Raw genomic sequence first — 19,210 nt, 5'->3', positions numbered from 1 at the left:
GGTTACTTGTTTCTAGCTGATCTCCTGAATTCTCTTCGGGTGACTGCTCTATTAGGATAACTGCTCTATTAGGATGACTGCTCTATTAGGATGACTGCTCTATTAGAGTATCTCGATCTCGCACTTGCTACACCAAGTTGGATTTCGTGTTATAACTCCGTGGCTTTAAGTCTGATTCTTCTACACCATTGAAGAGCCTTTCTAAGATGATAACGCCATCTGTACAGCGATTTTCAAAGCATTCGCCCTAGCGGTTTATCTGGTAGGCGTGGCAAGCAGTCGTTTTTTATTAGCTAATCTCGATTGCGTAATTGTTACACACTGTTGGTTTTTTCGTTGTATCTTCCTGGTTTATAGCTCGATTTCTTTCAAACCACAAAAGGTTTGAGGTTCAATAGTTAACCTATTCACCCACCGATTTTCAGCTTCTTCCCATACGCGGTTTACCCTGTAGGCGTGACAACATATTGGTGATATTTTTCGTGCATAATTGCTCATAACTCTTTGCCTGTTTATCGTATTCCAGCTAAAGTTGGTACAGAGATGCGCCTTTATACCCCCCTTCTGTGTGCGAAATTTCAAGGCGATCGGATATGGCGTTCGCGTTTTATAGCAGGTTTTGTAAGTGTGCGAAAAGAGGAAGTAAAATAAGAAGAAAAAACGAAGAAACTAAGCCAATTTTTGAAGTCGCATATCTCGGGAACGCGTGAAGTGATTTCGCTCAAATTTGGAATGTGTAGTGCTGAAGTTGGAGGGAGTGTCCACAGCAAAACTCGTCTTGTTTCATCAAGGAAGCACAGAGCTACGGAGGTGCGAAAATTGCGTTTTCTTTCTTCCTGTCAATATACTGTACTCACGGGTGTTACGCGCCGGCTTCTTGGGCCGCACTGCACACTACCGTGTGTCTTGATTAGCAAGGGAAAAATCAACCAAAATAGTTTGCACATACATGTACATAACTGTGTGCATATGGCAGTTTGTGTGTTTTTTTTTTGTAATAAGTATTGAGATAGTATAAAAGAAACAAATTTTGAATGCAAATTTGCGTCATTTGCAAGTCTACAAAACTGAGTCATACTGACTCCTCCATGTGTAGTTATAGGGTTTAATGACACACGTATCTTTTCATATCTCAAGTTGAATTATATAGAATGCAATTATATTCTAGCTAATCAGTAGATGCAAGCTATGATGTATTGTACATAATCTGCATATTTTGCATTTACTGAAACAGGTTGTGTGTAGCCTTTTTGAAGAATTTGTTTACAAATAAACACATAAAAAGTTGCAGATTTGCAGTGATGCTTTCTCAAAGTTTCCTTCTGCTTGTAGCAACCTCATTTGTTGTACAAGTAATATCTGAAAGACTCTACCTCACATACATCATCACACCTGATGATCATCCCTCTACCAACAGCAGTAACACTATCACCTTATCACAATGTCTCAGTGATAGTGAAATATGTTTCAATTCTTATACTCAATTGCTGTTCTTGCCAGAACTTTATGAACTACAAGAGGATTTCATTGTACAAAATTTGAATGACATGCACATCACTGGAAACCACAGTACAATAAAATGTGTCAATTCATCAATTGGTATCATCATAATGAATGTCACAAATATTGTACTGCGAGGTTTTGATATAATTCACTGTAGTAAAAGCTACAGCAATTTGTTAGCTCAAACATTCTATATTCTCACTAATGATATACCAAGACTTCACTGGAATGCAGCATTACATATACACAATTGTGCAAATGTTGTTGTTATAAATGTGTCAATAACTGTTTCTATTGGTACTGATGGATTACTAGCATACAATACTATGATGGTGTCTTCTTGGACTGATATACAGGTAACTGTAACTCCTCCTAACTCACACAACAGTCACATATCTACTACCAATGGTATGGTTGTTTATTACCATTATCTGTACCAACTAGCATGTGACCATTCCAATATAACTTTATACATAGTAAACTTTACATACAAACAAACAACCTGCTCCAATGATGAGATTCAGAATGTGTTTTATATTGCTAAGGGAAATAGAACCGGTATAGCTGTATTAATTTCTAACAGTGAATTCAAAGATTTGTGCAATGCTCGTGTGTTATTCTATTACACTTACAGAAACTATGCTGAATTACTCTCACATAATAGAGTTGATTATATGCATTGTAATATTGAGAATGTTACAGCAAGTGCTTCAATGCAACTATTTATAGCTCTAGTACACGATGGCATATTGCATTTTTATAACAGCACATTTCACAATAACACCAATATAACTTCATTCATTATTATTGAAAAATCAAGTTTGGTTAATTTTGACAATGTACTTACATTGACAATTTTAAATTGCAAACTTAGCTACAACCATGCACTGAATATAATAAAACAAAGCTATAAAGCAAGGAGACAGTGGCTACAGTATATCACTATTTTATTTACAAATACCATCATCTCTTCAAACACACATAGGAATGGTGATAGCTTAATATCTTTAAACACTGGAGTAGTTAAGTGTGACAATATTCAAATAATGAATAACAGCTACTATAAAAGTGTCATACAAATCAGTTTATCTTCCATGCATCTCTTGGACAGTTTAACTATTATTAATAATCATGTAAGAAATGTGTTTTATACAATGGAATATTCATATACTATCACAGATATGTGTCTGAATTGTGTGATTATGATAGCACAAAATACAGTGTATTCAGTTTTGGCAAAAGAGTTGGCAAAGATGTACAGTACTAAGCAAACAAAACAACTCTGTTATTTTCAACCTCATGATAAATTACTCCATATCACATTATCAAATTACAAGATTAAAATGGTTAACAACATATACACTGCACCCATACATTTACTTGATCATGAGACATATTTCACTAACTGTGAATGGATGAACACAAATGATATCACTCCTAGTAAGTTTTTTACAAAATTCTTAAACATAACAGCAATAAGCATTGACAAAGGCAACATAGGAATAATTCCGTCAAGTATTTGCACGTGTACAAATTCATTTGAGTATGAATGTATTTCTCATGATGTAAGTCAAACATTTCCTGGTCAGACTTTTACAATTAACTTAATTGTACCAAGGTTAACCAGGTCTGTAACTGTAATGGTGGAGACTGCAAATTTACCATCAAATGGTTGCATAGTCACCAGAGCAACTGAGATAACACAGGCACACTCAAACACTGGATGTAATCAGTATAACTACACTGTGTGGTCTGATAAAACTGAATGCGAACTATATTTGAGTGCTGAAGGAATGCCAGAAATATTCTATGTTAAACTACTACCTTGTCCAGTAGGATTTTCATTACAGGGTCATCTACAAGGATGTCATTGTGATACAGTGTTGGATTGTGATGTTATTTCTGTCACTACATGTAACTTAGCTGATGGGACTATACTACGTCCTGCTAACAGTTGGATATCAGCTGATACTGTCAATGGCTCACACAAGTACCATGTCTCCTCTCAATGTCCATTTGACTACTGTTTACCCTACTCAACATACCTCAATCTGTTCACTCCTGACATGCATTGCCAGTTCAACAGGTCTGGTTTGTTATGTGGACATTGTCAAGAAGGTCTCAGTGTTGTGTTTGGTTCATCACAGTGTAAAATGTGTTCCAACATCTACTTGTTTATCATAATACCTATAGCAATAGTGGGTATTGCATTGGTGATGATGTTGTTTGTGTTGAAACTCACTGTTACTAATGGAACTATTAGCACATTCATCTTTTATGTGAACATTGTCAATACAAATTATTCAAACTTACTACCAAATTGTCATTCGCCTATTTGTATATTACTTTCAATTTCCAATTTAGATTTAGGTGTTGAAACTTGTTTCTATAATGACATGAGTGGTTATTCAAAAACATGTTTACAGTTAGCATTTCCATTTTACCTCATTATGATAGCATTAGCACTGATCATGGGCAGTCGTTACTCAAGTAAAGTACAGAGACTTACAGCACGAAGAGGTTTACATGTTCTTGCCACACTCTTCTTATTGAGTTATACTAAAATCTTATCAATGGTGTGTCATGTCTTGTTCTTTTATACTCAAATTACTCATCTTCCCAGTAGACACACACAGTTATTCTGGTCAGTAGATACAAGTGTTGAATTGTTTGGTGGTAGATTTACAATCGTTTTTGTTATATCCTTAATCGTTTTTGTAATATTGGTGTCATTCAATGTCCTCCTCCTATTCACAAGATCATTATTAAGATTTAAGTTTGTTAATACGTTTAAGCCACTGCTTGATCCATATCTTGGTCCATACAAGGATAAATACTTTTACTGGACTGGAATGCAACTTTTATTAAGAAGCATTTTCTTTAGTTTGTCAGCTTTAGACAATAAAATCAGCTTGATTACTGGTACTATTGCTGTAGGAATTTTACACTGTATGCAAGGCATCCTACATCCTTTTAAGAGCCGGTTCAATAATGTACAAGAGTCATTGTTTCTACTTAACTTGCTACTAGTGTATATATTTGCATCGTATAATGGATGGAAAGAAACCAACAGTACAGTAGTGGAGTACCTCATCCTGGTAGTGCTTGTGTACTTCATTATATTCATCATTTACACTTGTATAATTACTATATTACAAAATAACACAGTACTACAACTAAGAAGACTGATTGGAATGCATGTGAAAGTGCAGAAAGGATGGAAGAGAAATAATAACAAAGTTGAAGAAGTAAGTATGAATTACAGGAGAAATGAAATCCCTGATGTAACATTTAATTATAAAGAGTTCCGAGAACCTCTTGTAGTTGTGACTGATTAGCCATGATGTCATACAATACAACTTGGCATGTGCCTCATACACACATTACATTGTTATGTTCCAATATCTGTACATATTTTGCTGCCATATTAACTACATAATACACTACAAACAGTTGATATAATTGAGATAAGTACTTCAATTAATGCGTGATTTATATAGTAAGTTGTAAAAGGGGGTAGAAACTTATATACGTACATACAGCACAGATGGTGAAGACACATTTGTAGATCATATGAATATGTTAACTAATAATCAGAGCCATCCTAAGTTAAAGTATGTACAATGTTGTATATTTTACTTAACATATACCTTAATGTACAATAACAAACTACAAATCCAACAACTATCTATAGCTACCTTACTCCAGCATAATTTATCACTGAGTGCCTGATTAGATAAGTTGGACTGTATACAGCTGTAGCTTATAAGTAAAGCCATTGCTAAAAGAATACTAGAATAAATACATACCTGTATGTTTAGCCTAAGTGAAATATTTCTACATACTGAACACTGCATAGACTATTTTCTGACTTTCCTAGATGGAAGTTACCCTAAGTACTCATCAAAATACAATGTTAATGTACTGTATATGTAACATAAATCAGTAGTACATACGTAGATGTGAGCTGTGAAAATTTTACAAAGGTACATGTATTCTTTAAATTCTGGTTTGATATTAAGGTATTTAACAAAAGAAATAATTTTAATATTAATCCAGCCTATCTCAGTTATCCCAAAACTGATCAAAAATTTCTTTGATATTAATGTCAGTCAAGATATACTTGCCTTTAATTTTACAGTTACTGTACAACAGTCTCTCAAATGCTGCAGTATTTGTGCTCATTCAATTATTATACAAGCACACATGTTTAACTTCTAAATTCTCTAGACCATTTGACAACTTCCTTCACGATCTAGCACACTTTAAACTAAAACCAATTGTGACAGTATATTTGAATTACTTTTATTTATACAAATGGAACTAAAAGAAATAGCTGACAGTAGTGACTCATAGTTACATTAGTGGCTCAATTCCACATTGATGTTTTTCTACATAGCACTAATTTTTGTGTACACTATATGATTGTTCTATTAGAGTATCTCAAATGTACTCTTGATTTTTAGATATTTTAATTTTGCATTCTAATATTTCGTCAGTTTTAAACAAGGTTTGCACCATGATAGTTACCAAGGACCACAACAAATAGTTGTAAGCAGTTCCTCTAGTAGGTATGAAAATAAATCACATTTCCTACTGTTAATGCTGTATAGCTAGTTAGTGAATTGTATGTTACTTATTGTTTATCATGTTTGTGTGATCCACCAAACTTGAAGTTAAAAATGAAACATGCACAAATTATTTGCATATATACTGGAAAAAATAAAAGATAAGATACAGTAAAATGTAAATGAATTTGAGATGCTAAATATGCATATATACCTTGGAGATGACTGAACTAGTTAGGCTCAGATTTTGGATGGATAGTATCTCACTCCTAGGGAAAAGAGTCTTTAGTACAATAGAGTTACAGATGTGTAAAAATAAGTATTGCACATTAGTAAAGAGTAGTACTGTAAAATTATTGTGATGTTGAGACACATGTAGCTACTAGCCTTGCACTACTGATCATAGAGGTTGGCTGCTTTGGTGTAAGAAACTAAGAATCCAAAGTAGCCTAAAATTACATGTATAGTGTAGCTACAATGTTCCAAAGTTAATATATTTAAAACACCCTGGCTTGAACCACACATGCACAATAGTCTTAGAGCCACTGAAAGAAGGGAAAAAGTGTACATTTTCTGTAATTGGAAAATTTTGGTCCAACAAGCAAAATTATTAATAAAACAAATCATTGTACAGTTTCCACCTGACTAAGCACATAAATTATAGTCTTTCTGTAAATACTCTGTGCCCTAATAGGGACATAGGTAAATATAAGCTTATTTGCTAGTGTCATTTCATTGGACCTACAGTATAATCTACTGTACATGCTATATTGTGCACATAACCACATTTTTCATGCAATCCAATACAGAGCAATCCTAAGTACTGTATATCAGTACAAGGCAGGTTTGCTCAAGAAAAGCATCTAGTTCAACAAGTTAACAACAGCCTGACTGTAATTTAAATGTTGAATTGTCAGCAATTATAGTGTAGTGTAGTGATTTTATACACAGTACGACTTTTTACTATAATATATATAATACATAAATTTTATAAAACTCAGCCATTCTTAGAAACATTACCAATAATACATTTCTGCAGCAATAAAATGGATATAGCTATGAGCCTTGTTAGCATTGACATTATACTGGATGGCACTATATACCTCAATCCACAACAATGTTGTATAATGCTGGCACAGGGTGCCCTTACAGTTTCTACAGCGTCCATCAATATACATTTCTAGGTAAATCATTGAAATAGAAATCTGATATAGCTAATAAATTGGATGGGCAGTGTTATCATGACTAAATTAGAAACTGGTGTCTCTGAGTCTGGACCTACTAATAAACTGGACCACTAATCCAGGGGTTGGGGGAATTTTTTTCCCTTTCTTTGGCCCATTTTCTGTTTCACCTTATTGGCTAAGTTAGTTCACTATCCAACTTCAGTATTAGGTAAGGTAATCCAAAGGCTGCAGCACAGTTGGATGCTGTCAAACTTTCAGTGCTGGACACTGTAAATCTCTATACACTACTGCTACAGTACATAATTATGTAGTTTATTGACAACCCATGTATAGGTAATGTTTGTTTTCATTAGTTAAGAAAGCTACTTGTGATAAAAGTGATTAGAAACATGTTACTAATGCTGTATTTACTGTACCTGATATACTGTATACAGTAAGTGATAAACAATAAACACTGACTTACAGTTGTATGTACCATAAAAACATGTATGTATGCATATAACAGTATAATAACACTACTACAAGAGTACTTGAGAAGTACATAATCCTGATTCCTGGAAATGTGGTTGGAGTAATGATAACAGCAAATTGGGGAAAATAATTATTGATGATTGTGCATAACATACTGTAGGTATGTAAATGTATTGCACATCAAATATATAATATGCTGAGGTCACTTTTAATCTCATTGAAACGTTGTTACTATTATGCATTATAGCAATACACATGACTACATATGCAGTGTAGTAAAATGAACAAGTGCAAGGAAATGGGAATTTTAAGTTTAAGCATGGACCATAGAATTGAAAAGCGCTTACTAAGTATGAAATTTTTTCTCACAGCTAAATGTTTAATATGTTAAAGTATATGTACCATGAGCCTACAGTACACCAACTCAACCATTGACATATTGTACATGTTGTACATCTACACTGCAAACTTGTGTTTCCTGAGATTTCATACATAACAAATTGTGACATTGTACCAAGATTAACCAGGTCTGTAACCCTAATGGTGGAGACTGCAAATTTACCATCAAATGGTTGCATAGTCACTAGAGCAACTGAGATAACACAGGCACACTCAAACACTGGATGTAATCAGTATAACTACACTGTGTGGTCTAATAAAACTGAATGTGAACTATATTTGAGTGCTAAGAAAATGCCAGAAATATTCTATGTTACACTACTACCTTGTCCATTTCATTACAGAGTCATCCACAAGGATGTCATTGTGATACAGTATCGGATTGTGATGTTATTTCTGTCACTACATATAACTTATAGCTGATCGGATTATATTACGTCCTGCTAACAGTTGAATATTATCAGCTGATACTGTCAATGACCCACACAGGTACCATGACTGTCTCCTCTCATTGTACATTTGACTACTGTTTACCCCACTCATCATACCGCAATCTGTTCACTCCTGACATGCAGTGTCAGTTTAACAGATCTGGTGCATTATGTGCACATTGTCAAGAAGGTCTCAGTGTTATGTTTGGTTCATCACAGTGTAAAAAGTGTTCCAAGATTTACTTGTTATCATAATATCTATAGCAATAGGGGGTATTGCGTTGGTGATGATGTTGTTTGTGTTGAAACTCACTGTTACTAATGGAACTATTAACATGTTCATCTTTTATGTGATCATCATCAATACAAATTATTCAGGCTTACTACCGAACTGCCATTCACCTATTTGTACAGTGCTTTGTTTTCCATTTTCAATTTGGATTTAGGTGTTGAAACTTGCTTCTATAATAACATGAGTGATTATTCAAAAACATGTTTACAATTAGCATTCCATTATACCTTATTATGATAGCATTAGCACTGATCATTGGGAGTCGTTACTCAAGTAAAGTACAGAGACTTACAGCACGAAGAGGTTTACATGTGCTTGCCACACTCTTCTTATTGAGTTATACTAAAATCTTATCAATGGTGTGTCACATTTTGTTCTTTTATACTCAAATTACTCATCTTCCCAGTAGACACACACAGTTATTCTGGTCAGTAGATACAAGTGTTGAATTGTTTGGTGGTAGATTTACTATCATTTTTGCCATATTTTTAATCATTTTTGTAATATTGGTGTCGTTCAATGTCCTCCATCTATTCACAAGATCATTATTAAGATTTAGGTTTGTTAATAAGTTTAAGCCATTACTTGATCCATATCTTGGTCCATAAAAAGATAAATTACTTTTACTGCAAATTTTGCTGAGAAGCATTTTCTTTAGTTTGTCAACTTTAGACATTAAAATCAGCTTGATTACTGGTACTATTGCTGTAGGAATCTTACTCTGTATGCAAGACATCCTACATTCTTTTAAAAGCTGGTTCAATAATGTACAAGAGTCATTGTTTCTACTTAAATTGTTATTAGTGTACATATTTGCATCATATAATGGATGGAAAGAATCCAACAGTACAGTAGTGGAGTACCTCATCATAGTAGTGCTTGTGTATTTTATCTTATTCATCATTTACACTTCTATAACTACCATGTTACAAAATAATGCAGTACTACAACTAAGAAGACTGATTGGAGTGCATGTGAAAGTGTGGAAAGGATGGAAGAGGAATAGTAACGAAGTTGAAGAAGTAAGTATGAATTACAAGAGAAATGAAATCCCTGATGTGACATTTAATTATAAAGAGTTCCGAGAACCTCTTGTAGTTGTGACTGATTAGCCATTATGTCATACAATACAACTTGACATGTGCCTCGTACACATATTGCATTGCAATATCTGTACATTTTTTGCTGCCACATTAGTTACATAATACACAATGAACAGTTCATATACTTGAGATAAGTACTTTAATTAATGCATACATGATGTAGTAAGTGTTAAAAGGTCGAAGGCAAAGAAAATGCAATTTTCACACATATATGTAGCTCCATGATCCCTTAACTAATTTTCCTGTACAGTTGTCCACCTGGTAGGGAGCCCACATACCAAATTTGAAGTAAATCTCCTCAGCTATTTCTAAGGCACAAATGGACAAAGTTTCTGGTATTTTCTTCATTTTTTCTTCTACTAGTAGATAATTCTATTTCTTCTTTTTGCACATATTGCAAATCCACCATAAAACAAATGTGTACTCCAATCAAGCTGAAATTTAAAGGGGTTATCAAAGCATATCTCAATACCAATTTCATAAGAATCCAATCAACATTTACACAGTTTTGACCAATTATTAACATAAAATAAAGTCAAACTTCAGTCATGCTTTGAGAAATCATTTGAAAATTAGTCTGTAGTTAGAGTAACCATCGCAGGTGTGCTTTTTTGATAATTTGAAAAAATTTACCAATTAAGACCACAAAGGTACAACACAAACAGCTAACAGTGTGTAACAACCACACAATCAAGTTTTGTTAATAAAAACATTCAATTGTCACACCTACTATTGGTAAACCATTCATAGGAATGAGCTGAAACACAGTGTATAGGTGGATTAATATCTTAGAATTGTATATAGTTTAAAAGAATTCACCATAAAAACTGTGAAAACCAACTACATGTAACAAATGCTCAATCAAGATACTCTAATAGTGTAGTCCCCCTATTAAAACATTTGAAAGTCATCCTGTAGAGAGCACAGCTGCAATCAAGTGACCATGTAGAGAGTTCAGCTACAAACAAGCCACCCTGTAGAGAAATCAAATAGAAACAAGTCACCATGTAGAGAGCTGCTCAAGTTGCCCTGTAGAGGGTGCAGCTACAACTAAAAAGTCAACTTGTACAATACAAGTCACTGTGTAGAGAGTTCAGCTACGTACTTTAAAAGTCACCATACACTGAGTTCAGCTACATAACATTTGCATTTGTAAAGAATTATAAACACAAACTGATGACATAAAATTGTAGCATCAACATTATGAAGGGTTAATAATATGTTTATTTTAGTGTGTTGTGATGTCAAAATGTTTTATTTTGTACATATATAATTTCAGTTTATGCATGTTTTCAGTAAATTACATTGATTATTTAAAGCTATCACTAACATGTCCATCACGGTATGCATTGTAATTGTATGTTGGCTCAGGAATGTTGAGTAAAGCAATGTCATTGGCATTTTGATAACCATCAAATTTTTTGCTGCAAAGTTTCATCAACTTCTCTTTCCCAGTTTGTAACATACCCACAATGTTACAGTGACACGTACATGTGTAGGTGATGAAATGATAGAGCACAATTGTACAAAACTGAAACAAAGCCAAACTGATCATGATATTTGTGACAATGTAAAACATACTACTACTACCTTGATAGGATACTGTGTACATTATGGTGAGATTTAGGAGTAATAAGAGTTCCTGGATGTGAACTAAACCGTTCTTGTTTGGATGAGAGTATCCATATAAAGCAATAAACAAAATGAGGATAATGGCTGTAAGTATTAATCGAAGTTGAGTTTGAAATCCATAGAAGCCAAATAACACACTTCTCAAGATTAATTGTACTCCAACCCAGTAATAGTATCTATCTTTGTATGATCCTTGAAATGCATCCAGTAATGGTTTAAACTGATTTATAATCCTAAATCGTGATAAGTGTCTTGTAAACAGCAAAATAATGTTAAAAGGAATTAGTAATAAGAATAAGACAAGACATGTAATGAACAGTATAGTAAACTTTAACCCAATCAATGGAACACTAGCATCAATAGACCACACTACTTCTTGGTGACCACTTGGTAGGTGAGTTATGGTAGAATACGAGAACAAGACTGTTAATACAGCTCTGAGAACACTGGTGTAGGATAGCAAAAAGAATGTAACCAGTACAGGAAGAGACCTAGTATATGTCCATCTTAGTATTCTAGATGAGTGACGACTTGCCACAATAACTGAAGCAGCAATGACAATGAGATAAAAAGGGAAGAACAACTGTAAGAACATCTTAGCATATCCATCCATTCCATTGTAGAAGCATGTCTCAATTCCCAAATCCAAATTGGTAAAAGAAATAAATACTCGCAGTGGCTGAAATACATTGTTGTTTGTCAAAAATACAGAATCATTAATACTAATAATGTTAGCATAAAATATTATTCCATTAATAGTTCCAGTAGTGACTGTGAGGTTGAGAAGATAGAGTAAGACTACCAAAACAATTCCTGCTACTATTATTATGAGGGTGATGAGGATATGTATATTAGTACAGTGTATACACCTTGATGATCCAAATACCATACTAAGTGAATGTTGACATTGTGAACACAAGATATCAGTCCTGTTAAACTGACACTGTAAATCAGGATTACGTAAGTTAAGATGTAATGAGTGTGGTACACAGTAGTCCATTGGACAATTATGTGATATCAAATATTTAGTGTTATTAGAGTAATAATGAGCAGTTATCCAAGTGTTGGCAGGACGTGTGATAGCTGATTGATCAATGGAACATACGTCAATATGAATGTTACTGTTACTAAGATAAGGATCACAATCACATACTCCATTTTGCAAAGTAAACCCAACTGGACAAGGCAATATTTCCACATAAAATGCTTCATATTTATCATATAGACAAGGTGATGCTGTAATAAATATTTCACACATTTCCTTCTCTTCAGTAACAATGGTGAAATTAAATGTTGTTGAGTAGCTTGAGATAGTTTGGAGCAATTCAGATTGGTGAGCAATCTTGCATGCCGATGTTGGTAAGTGTTTGTTGTGCGTCTCTACATACAAAATAGAGTTGTAATCACCATTTGGTACACAAAGGTCTACTTGTAACACTTGTCCAGGGTACACAGGTCCTAGTATATCAACACTACAGTTAGTTACATTAAGTGAACAGTAACATATAAAAGTGTGTTGATTTAGTTGATGTTGATCAGTTTGTATGATTTGCTGATTTATTACTGCAGAGTTATAGTCACGGAATGCTGATGTTGCTATCCATCTGCAGTGAGAAGTAAAGTGGTAGAAAATGGAGTCGCATTGAGAAGTTGGAGTTACTCCATCAAATTGATAGTAATTATTGGTAAAAGTAATATTGTAATGATTTGTTAAAGTAGTTGATATTATGCTATTTAATGTCATGTATTGAAAGCCACAAAATACATAAGGAATTCCACTGTTTACAGTTTGAAGGACAATCAGTTTAGTTGCATATACATTTCTTGAGAATGTAATGCTTGCATAATCCACTACTTTTATGTAAGACATTTCTGACTCTAAAAAAATTAAATCACTACACTGATTTGAAATAAACGTGATGTCTTTAGTAAATACAAGAGTACAAAAATAACAGAGTATAATTTCAGTTGCATAATTGTTGGACACAAATACTGGTCCAACAAGTTCAATAGCCACAGTATTTCCACTAATAATTGCATTATGCGATATGGGAACAGTATTATCATTAATTATAATAAGCAAGGACCTCTAATAGCTACATTTAACAAGCAGGAAGAATTACTTAAAGCACCAACAATGATCATTATTGGACTTCTATTGTCAATGAACTCACAACCTTGGAAGATGACATTAGATGAAGTGGTGCAACTAGTGATTTCTTGTGTCAAAGCTTGTACTAATATCAGACAACCCCAATAATAGTTTTGATAAAACTTGCAATTCAAAAATGTTATATTCTTTTTATAAACTGTTGTCATCATAATCATTGGTTCAATGTGTGCACATTGATTTAATATAAATGTGCAATTTTTAATCTGAATCGGTGAGGCAACTTTTCCAGTAATTGCTATAATTTTATTTGTCATCTCATAAAATAATGAATTACTGATTGTAATATTCACATCATATTTTGTTTGATCCAGTAATATCCGTAATCCTCCCATGCCAGTTATGGAACTATCATTTATTTCCACTGTGTTCGTCTGGTATCCACTATTCCACAGTTTATCACTATAACGCATTTTTATTGCAAAATAAATTTGATTATTATTATCTGCTACTACCTGATGTCTATGTTCGATATTTACATTTTTCATAACAAAGTCAGCATATACATTATGTGTAAAAAGTCCACCTTCTAAAAAGTAAATGTTTTCTAGTTTACAGGAAATGCATATTTTAAGGAACAAGAGTCTAATATTATCAGCTACTCTACAGTACTTGAATGTTATTTTGTTAATTGTAACATTTTGTGAGTGTATGATAGCAATCTGGAAATAAAGACTACTGGAACAACTAACCAAAATCACAGGTGATGACACATCACTTTCAACCCCAACAAATGAGACATTGCTCAAATACATTAGTGTCATGGTAGTTTGGAGATGATGTTCTCCAGGTAAGAAGTGATATTCAACATTTGACCAAACAGGTAGCACACCATTGTTATCCAATAGGTATTGACTGAGTGTAGCACAAGGTTGAGATGGACAGCTAACATTATTTGAATCATCAGGTAAGATATTGAACACAAGAGTAGCTGTGGGTTGCCAAACTTGAATAGCTACCAGCAAGAGCACATGAAGAACATCCATTAGTTTGTAGCTACCATGAAAATATACACAACTTGATCTGTACACTGCCACTGAAAAGCCACTTGTGAGAGCTAGGTTATATTATCAATTAATAAGGATAATTATTGAAACTACTTTCATTGGAAACATAACTTTTAAACAGGTGTATATAGCAAAAAACTAAACAAATTAGTATAATAAACAATTAAATAAAGTAGGGATCTAAGCGTTATATAAAAACTAGTGAGACAAGATTATACAAATGATTGTATTACAGCATAGCTCTTTGGTACACATAATTTTGTGCTCCCTACATAATTATGTCATAACAATTATTTTGATCAATGTCGAAGTAGAGATTTTCCCACAGAGCTATATGTTGTAATACCATCATTCATCTCTTGTCTCACTAGTTTTTATTGCTTAGATCCCTACTTTACTTTTAAATTAATATGAAAGTTTGTTTAGTTTTTGTTATAGGTACAGCTATGATATGCATATGTGACTGTTTTGTTATACAGCTGTTGTGTTAGGGTGCCCAGGGGCGGATCCAGGGGGGTTCCAAGGGTTCCATGGAACCCCCCTTTTGAAAGAGCCTCTCTTACTCGAGATACTCTAATAGAGCAGTCAAATCGATATACTCTAATAGAACAGTCACAGTAGTCTTTTGAGGAGCAGTGTAGCAAGTTATGTATCTAGATATAAATAAGGAAATATAGTTGGTAAGGGTATCTATGGTGAGAGGCAGCTGTTGTCAGCAAGTGATGACCTTTTTTTTTTTGGTCTTCAACTTACAGATAGGCTGAAGTTGCAATTCCAAAAATGGAACCCCCCTTTTTAATAGTCTGGATCCGCCCCTGGTGCCTGATTATTAGAGTATACTGCAGCTGTATCTCAAGTTGGCCTCAGAAAACTGGACTATATGTGATATTACAGGACAAGGTCATAGCATGACATGTTTTTCATTGGGCTACCAATAAGAGGTGTGCATTATTTTAATGATCAATCACTATAGTCTAAATACAGCTAGATCATTAAGAATCGTGTCCCTCGATTGTTAATGGCCCACCTCGGGGGCGGATAAAGGGGGGGGGGGGTCAAAGGGGGCTCTTGACCCCCTCCAAAAAATTTTAGTATACCAAGATCGAGATACTCTAATAGAGCAGTCATTCTAATAAAGCGGTCACAGTATTAGAACAGTGTGTAGTGAGCTATTTAAGGATTTTTATGTCTTTTATCAGTTATAAATGCGTGGTTGGTGAGGTGGGCAGCAATTTTCAGCTGGCTGTGACTTTTTTTTTGGTCTCACCTTATGAAACCAGAGACAATGTAGGGCCTCAGTTTATTTTTGACCCCCCCTTTCCATAAGTCTGGATCCGCCCCTAGCCCACCTATATTGTAAAGGGGTGTGCAGCTTAATTGTTATTGGTCCAGTTGCTGTAGTTTGTAAAAGGTACTATTGTGCAGGTACAGTGTCTAGGCCTGAGTTAAATATGCTCAAAACGTTGCCCAAAATGCTTTCAGAAATTTTTACTTATTTATTTAGTTATTAAGACTCTACAGCACCAGTGCTTAAGTTCCCAAAATTTTCACCCATTATGCTCTAAACTGTTCCCATTATGCTTGCATTATGCCCGTAGATTAGCAACATTTCTTACAATTATCTTTATAAAAAATTTAATCAGTGAATGCTATATTAGAGCATTTCACTACGAAATGACTGTTCTATTAGAGAGTATCAATATATTCAATGCATTTAGCAGTCTACAGTTTCCATTGACTGCTCTATTAGGGAATATTGATCTACATGTATTGTCATGGAATGAAGCTCCGGATCCGTGGTTTGAAATGTCCACCTGCATTGTGCTGGTATGGCACTCCAGCCTATTATGCTTTTATTATGCTGGGCCATTGCTGGCATATTTGTGACCAAATTTTGGAAAATTACCCTTAATATGGGTGCATTTGACACATTAAATATTTAGTTCTGAAACATAACAAATTCCTACCCATTTAGGATAGATAGATACCTTGAATTAGAAGGAAATGTTGAAAAAGGTGCTTTCTGCTACTAGCAGCACCATGCAATTGTTTCAGTCGTGACCATAAGGGTGATTTCCAAAATTCAGTCACATCTGATGCAGACCTAACAGTGTCTATTAACTAACTGCCTATCAGTAATATCACTTAAAGCAGTATATATGAGTGCTGTTTTAAAATAATTTTACTGTGTCTAATACGGAAGGTGTTAATATTTTGAAAATCAACACCTTGATACAATTTTGTTTTGTGAAGAAGGCCACCAGCATGAATGACGATTAAAGAAAAGGCAAGGGCAGACATTCATCAGACACATGCCACATGCGAGTAAAGTATTATTACAAAAAATGCTGTATGTGCCATCTAGCTTCTAGCCTTACAACTGTGGTCAGGCAGGCAGGCAGACCAAAAATAGATTTAAAAAAAAAATTTGGTACACATATATGGGGCTTTGCTGTATAATGCTCTATGTTTGACATTAGATACATGAATACTATATTGTTAATTTAAAGTAGTTTTTGTATTTCTTTGGAGTTTTTAGATGAGACATTTATTCATTATTGGGGCATTCCCTACTAAACAAGACTACTGTACTGTTTGATACAGCTATCAAACAATTGAAATTCCTATTATGTTAGTCGGTAACCTACTGTGTCTGTGTATCACATAGTATAACATGAATAACTGATTTGGTGTGATCAGCATGGTACTATTATTATGAAGGGTAATATCCTTATTTTGGACTAAAATAATAATAATAGCATTATCACACAATTTGAGCAAAAACAAATGCACTATACACAGTTAACAAAGTAGGTACATGGGTCTGTAATTTATGGAAAGTTACTAAATATCATCCAAAACTGCTAAGTTGTAAAATACAGGTGTCACCAGTTAGTAAAACACAGTAAAGCAATTTTTGCGCTCATACAACACACACATTTTTTAGCCTTCTAGAACATTTCACAATTTCCTTTCTTTGCACATGTGAAGTATACTAAAGTGCATATACACAGAGCTTCATTTTTATTATACATAAATCAAAACTAAAAGAAATAGCTGACAGTAGTAAATCAATACTTTAAAGAAGAATCTTTAGCATGGCAGATCTACAGGAACGTAGAAATGAGTGTTGCAGTAAAGAGCACTATATTATTGTGATGTTGAAACACAAGCAGCATCAGACTTGCACTATGTAGCATTTGAGTTACTTTGGTGTAAGAATCCAATGCAAGTAAGTGATACATATCACTGCTTGAAGTATCTTAGTTTACTACAGTGGTATATCCCCAGTACATGGAACAGTTAATTGTTTGTTATTTTAGTAGTTTTTCAGTAAACCTGCATTCACTGATGTTTTACTGAGAGTTTAAAACTTAGTAAAATAATTATGTTCCATATACTTAAGTTTACTGACACTTTACTATCAGTATATCTACAGTAAGGCATCTTAACAAATTAGTAAACTAAGAACCTTCAAGCAGTGTATATTGTAATTGAATATGCTTATAGTGTCTTAGAGCCACTGAAAGAAGGGTATCAAGGGCAGCTCTTGAAATTTGATGACAGGTTTCCAAATTTTAGTAGCAAGCATACTTAGATCTAGTGGGTCTTGGGGCATACTCCACCAGAAAACTGTATGTTCTGAGATTGAATCTGGTAACAATTTTCACCAAACCAATCTTTAAAGCTAACATTTTAAAGCTATTAGGCTGCTTCTGCTGGCATAGTATCAGGAACAGGCAAAAGAGTTAAGAAATGGAGGTATGTGAAATTTGAAACATACAGCAGCCATTCTGGGGCAAGCCCCAGGAAAACTTTCAGGTCTTAATCAGTCTGAGTTATGATTTTAGAGTGTCAGTATGGGTGGACCAAATAAATTTTAAAATATAGTACAAAATGTGACTGTTCTATTAGGGTACTGGACTGCTTTAATAGAACTTTAAATTTAAACTTTTGATACCTTTCTTTGTAAATCAATAAAAATCAATTTTAATTTCCTGAATATATTTGACCAATTTCTGGAAACCCTCTGGATCCGCCCCTGGTATAAGTGCATGTTGTCAGTAATTTATCCCAAGGAGTAAATGTATTAAACAAAACAACATACAACAGACTAAGTATGCTGCAAGCTGCATTATTAACACAATGAACTGCTTATATACTGTGTGACCCATACTGATATGCCCTAATCCACAACAGTGCATAAAATGGTAAGGGGAAAAACACATCTAATTTCGAGGTCCTATATTTCACAAATGCATAAGGCGATATTACTTAAACTTGGAATGTGAGGTACCGGACAGCTACTGTATAATGCAAAGATCATATACTTTCAAGATAGGACCATGGAGCTATGCATGCATCAAAATACATTATCTTTATCCTGTCAATAAACAGTGTGGCATGCCGGTCTTCTTGACAACCTCATGACACACTACCATGTATA

The 19,210-nt window shown here is 34.1% G+C and overlaps 1 protein-coding gene across 1 annotated transcript; it reads left to right on the top strand.

The window, feature by feature from the left end:
- The first annotated feature begins 1,249 nt into the window (after nucleotides 1–1,249).
- LOC136260466 (uncharacterized) lies at nucleotides 1,250–4,547 on the top strand. Its single transcript, XM_066054202.1, has 2 exons — nucleotides 1,250–4,147; nucleotides 4,441–4,547. The coding sequence occupies exons 1-2, from the start codon at nucleotides 1,302–1,304 to the stop codon at nucleotides 4,478–4,480; spliced, it is 2,886 nt and encodes a 961-aa protein (XP_065910274.1). The 5' UTR covers nucleotides 1,250–1,301; the 3' UTR covers nucleotides 4,481–4,547.
- Nucleotides 4,548–19,210: the final 14,663 nt, after the last annotated feature.

This window comes from Dysidea avara, chromosome 1 (assembly GCF_963678975.1).
Source record: "Dysidea avara chromosome 1, odDysAvar1.4, whole genome shotgun sequence".
Classification (NCBI taxonomy): Eukaryota; Metazoa; Porifera; class Demospongiae; order Dictyoceratida; family Dysideidae; genus Dysidea; species Dysidea avara.
The sequence above is the reverse complement of the archived record's forward strand: the minus strand, read 5'-3'. Positions and strand labels throughout refer to the sequence as shown.

Excerpts from the sequence above, each read along its gene's own strand:
- LOC136260466 (XM_066054202.1), top strand. The coding sequence starts at position 1,302 with ATGCTTTCTCAAAGTTTCCTTCTGCTTGTAGCAACCTCATTTGTTGTA. Across the intron at positions 4,148-4,440 it reads AGACACACACAGTTATTCTG|GAATTTTACACTGTATGCAA; the intron begins GTCAGTAGATAC and ends CTATTGCTGTAG.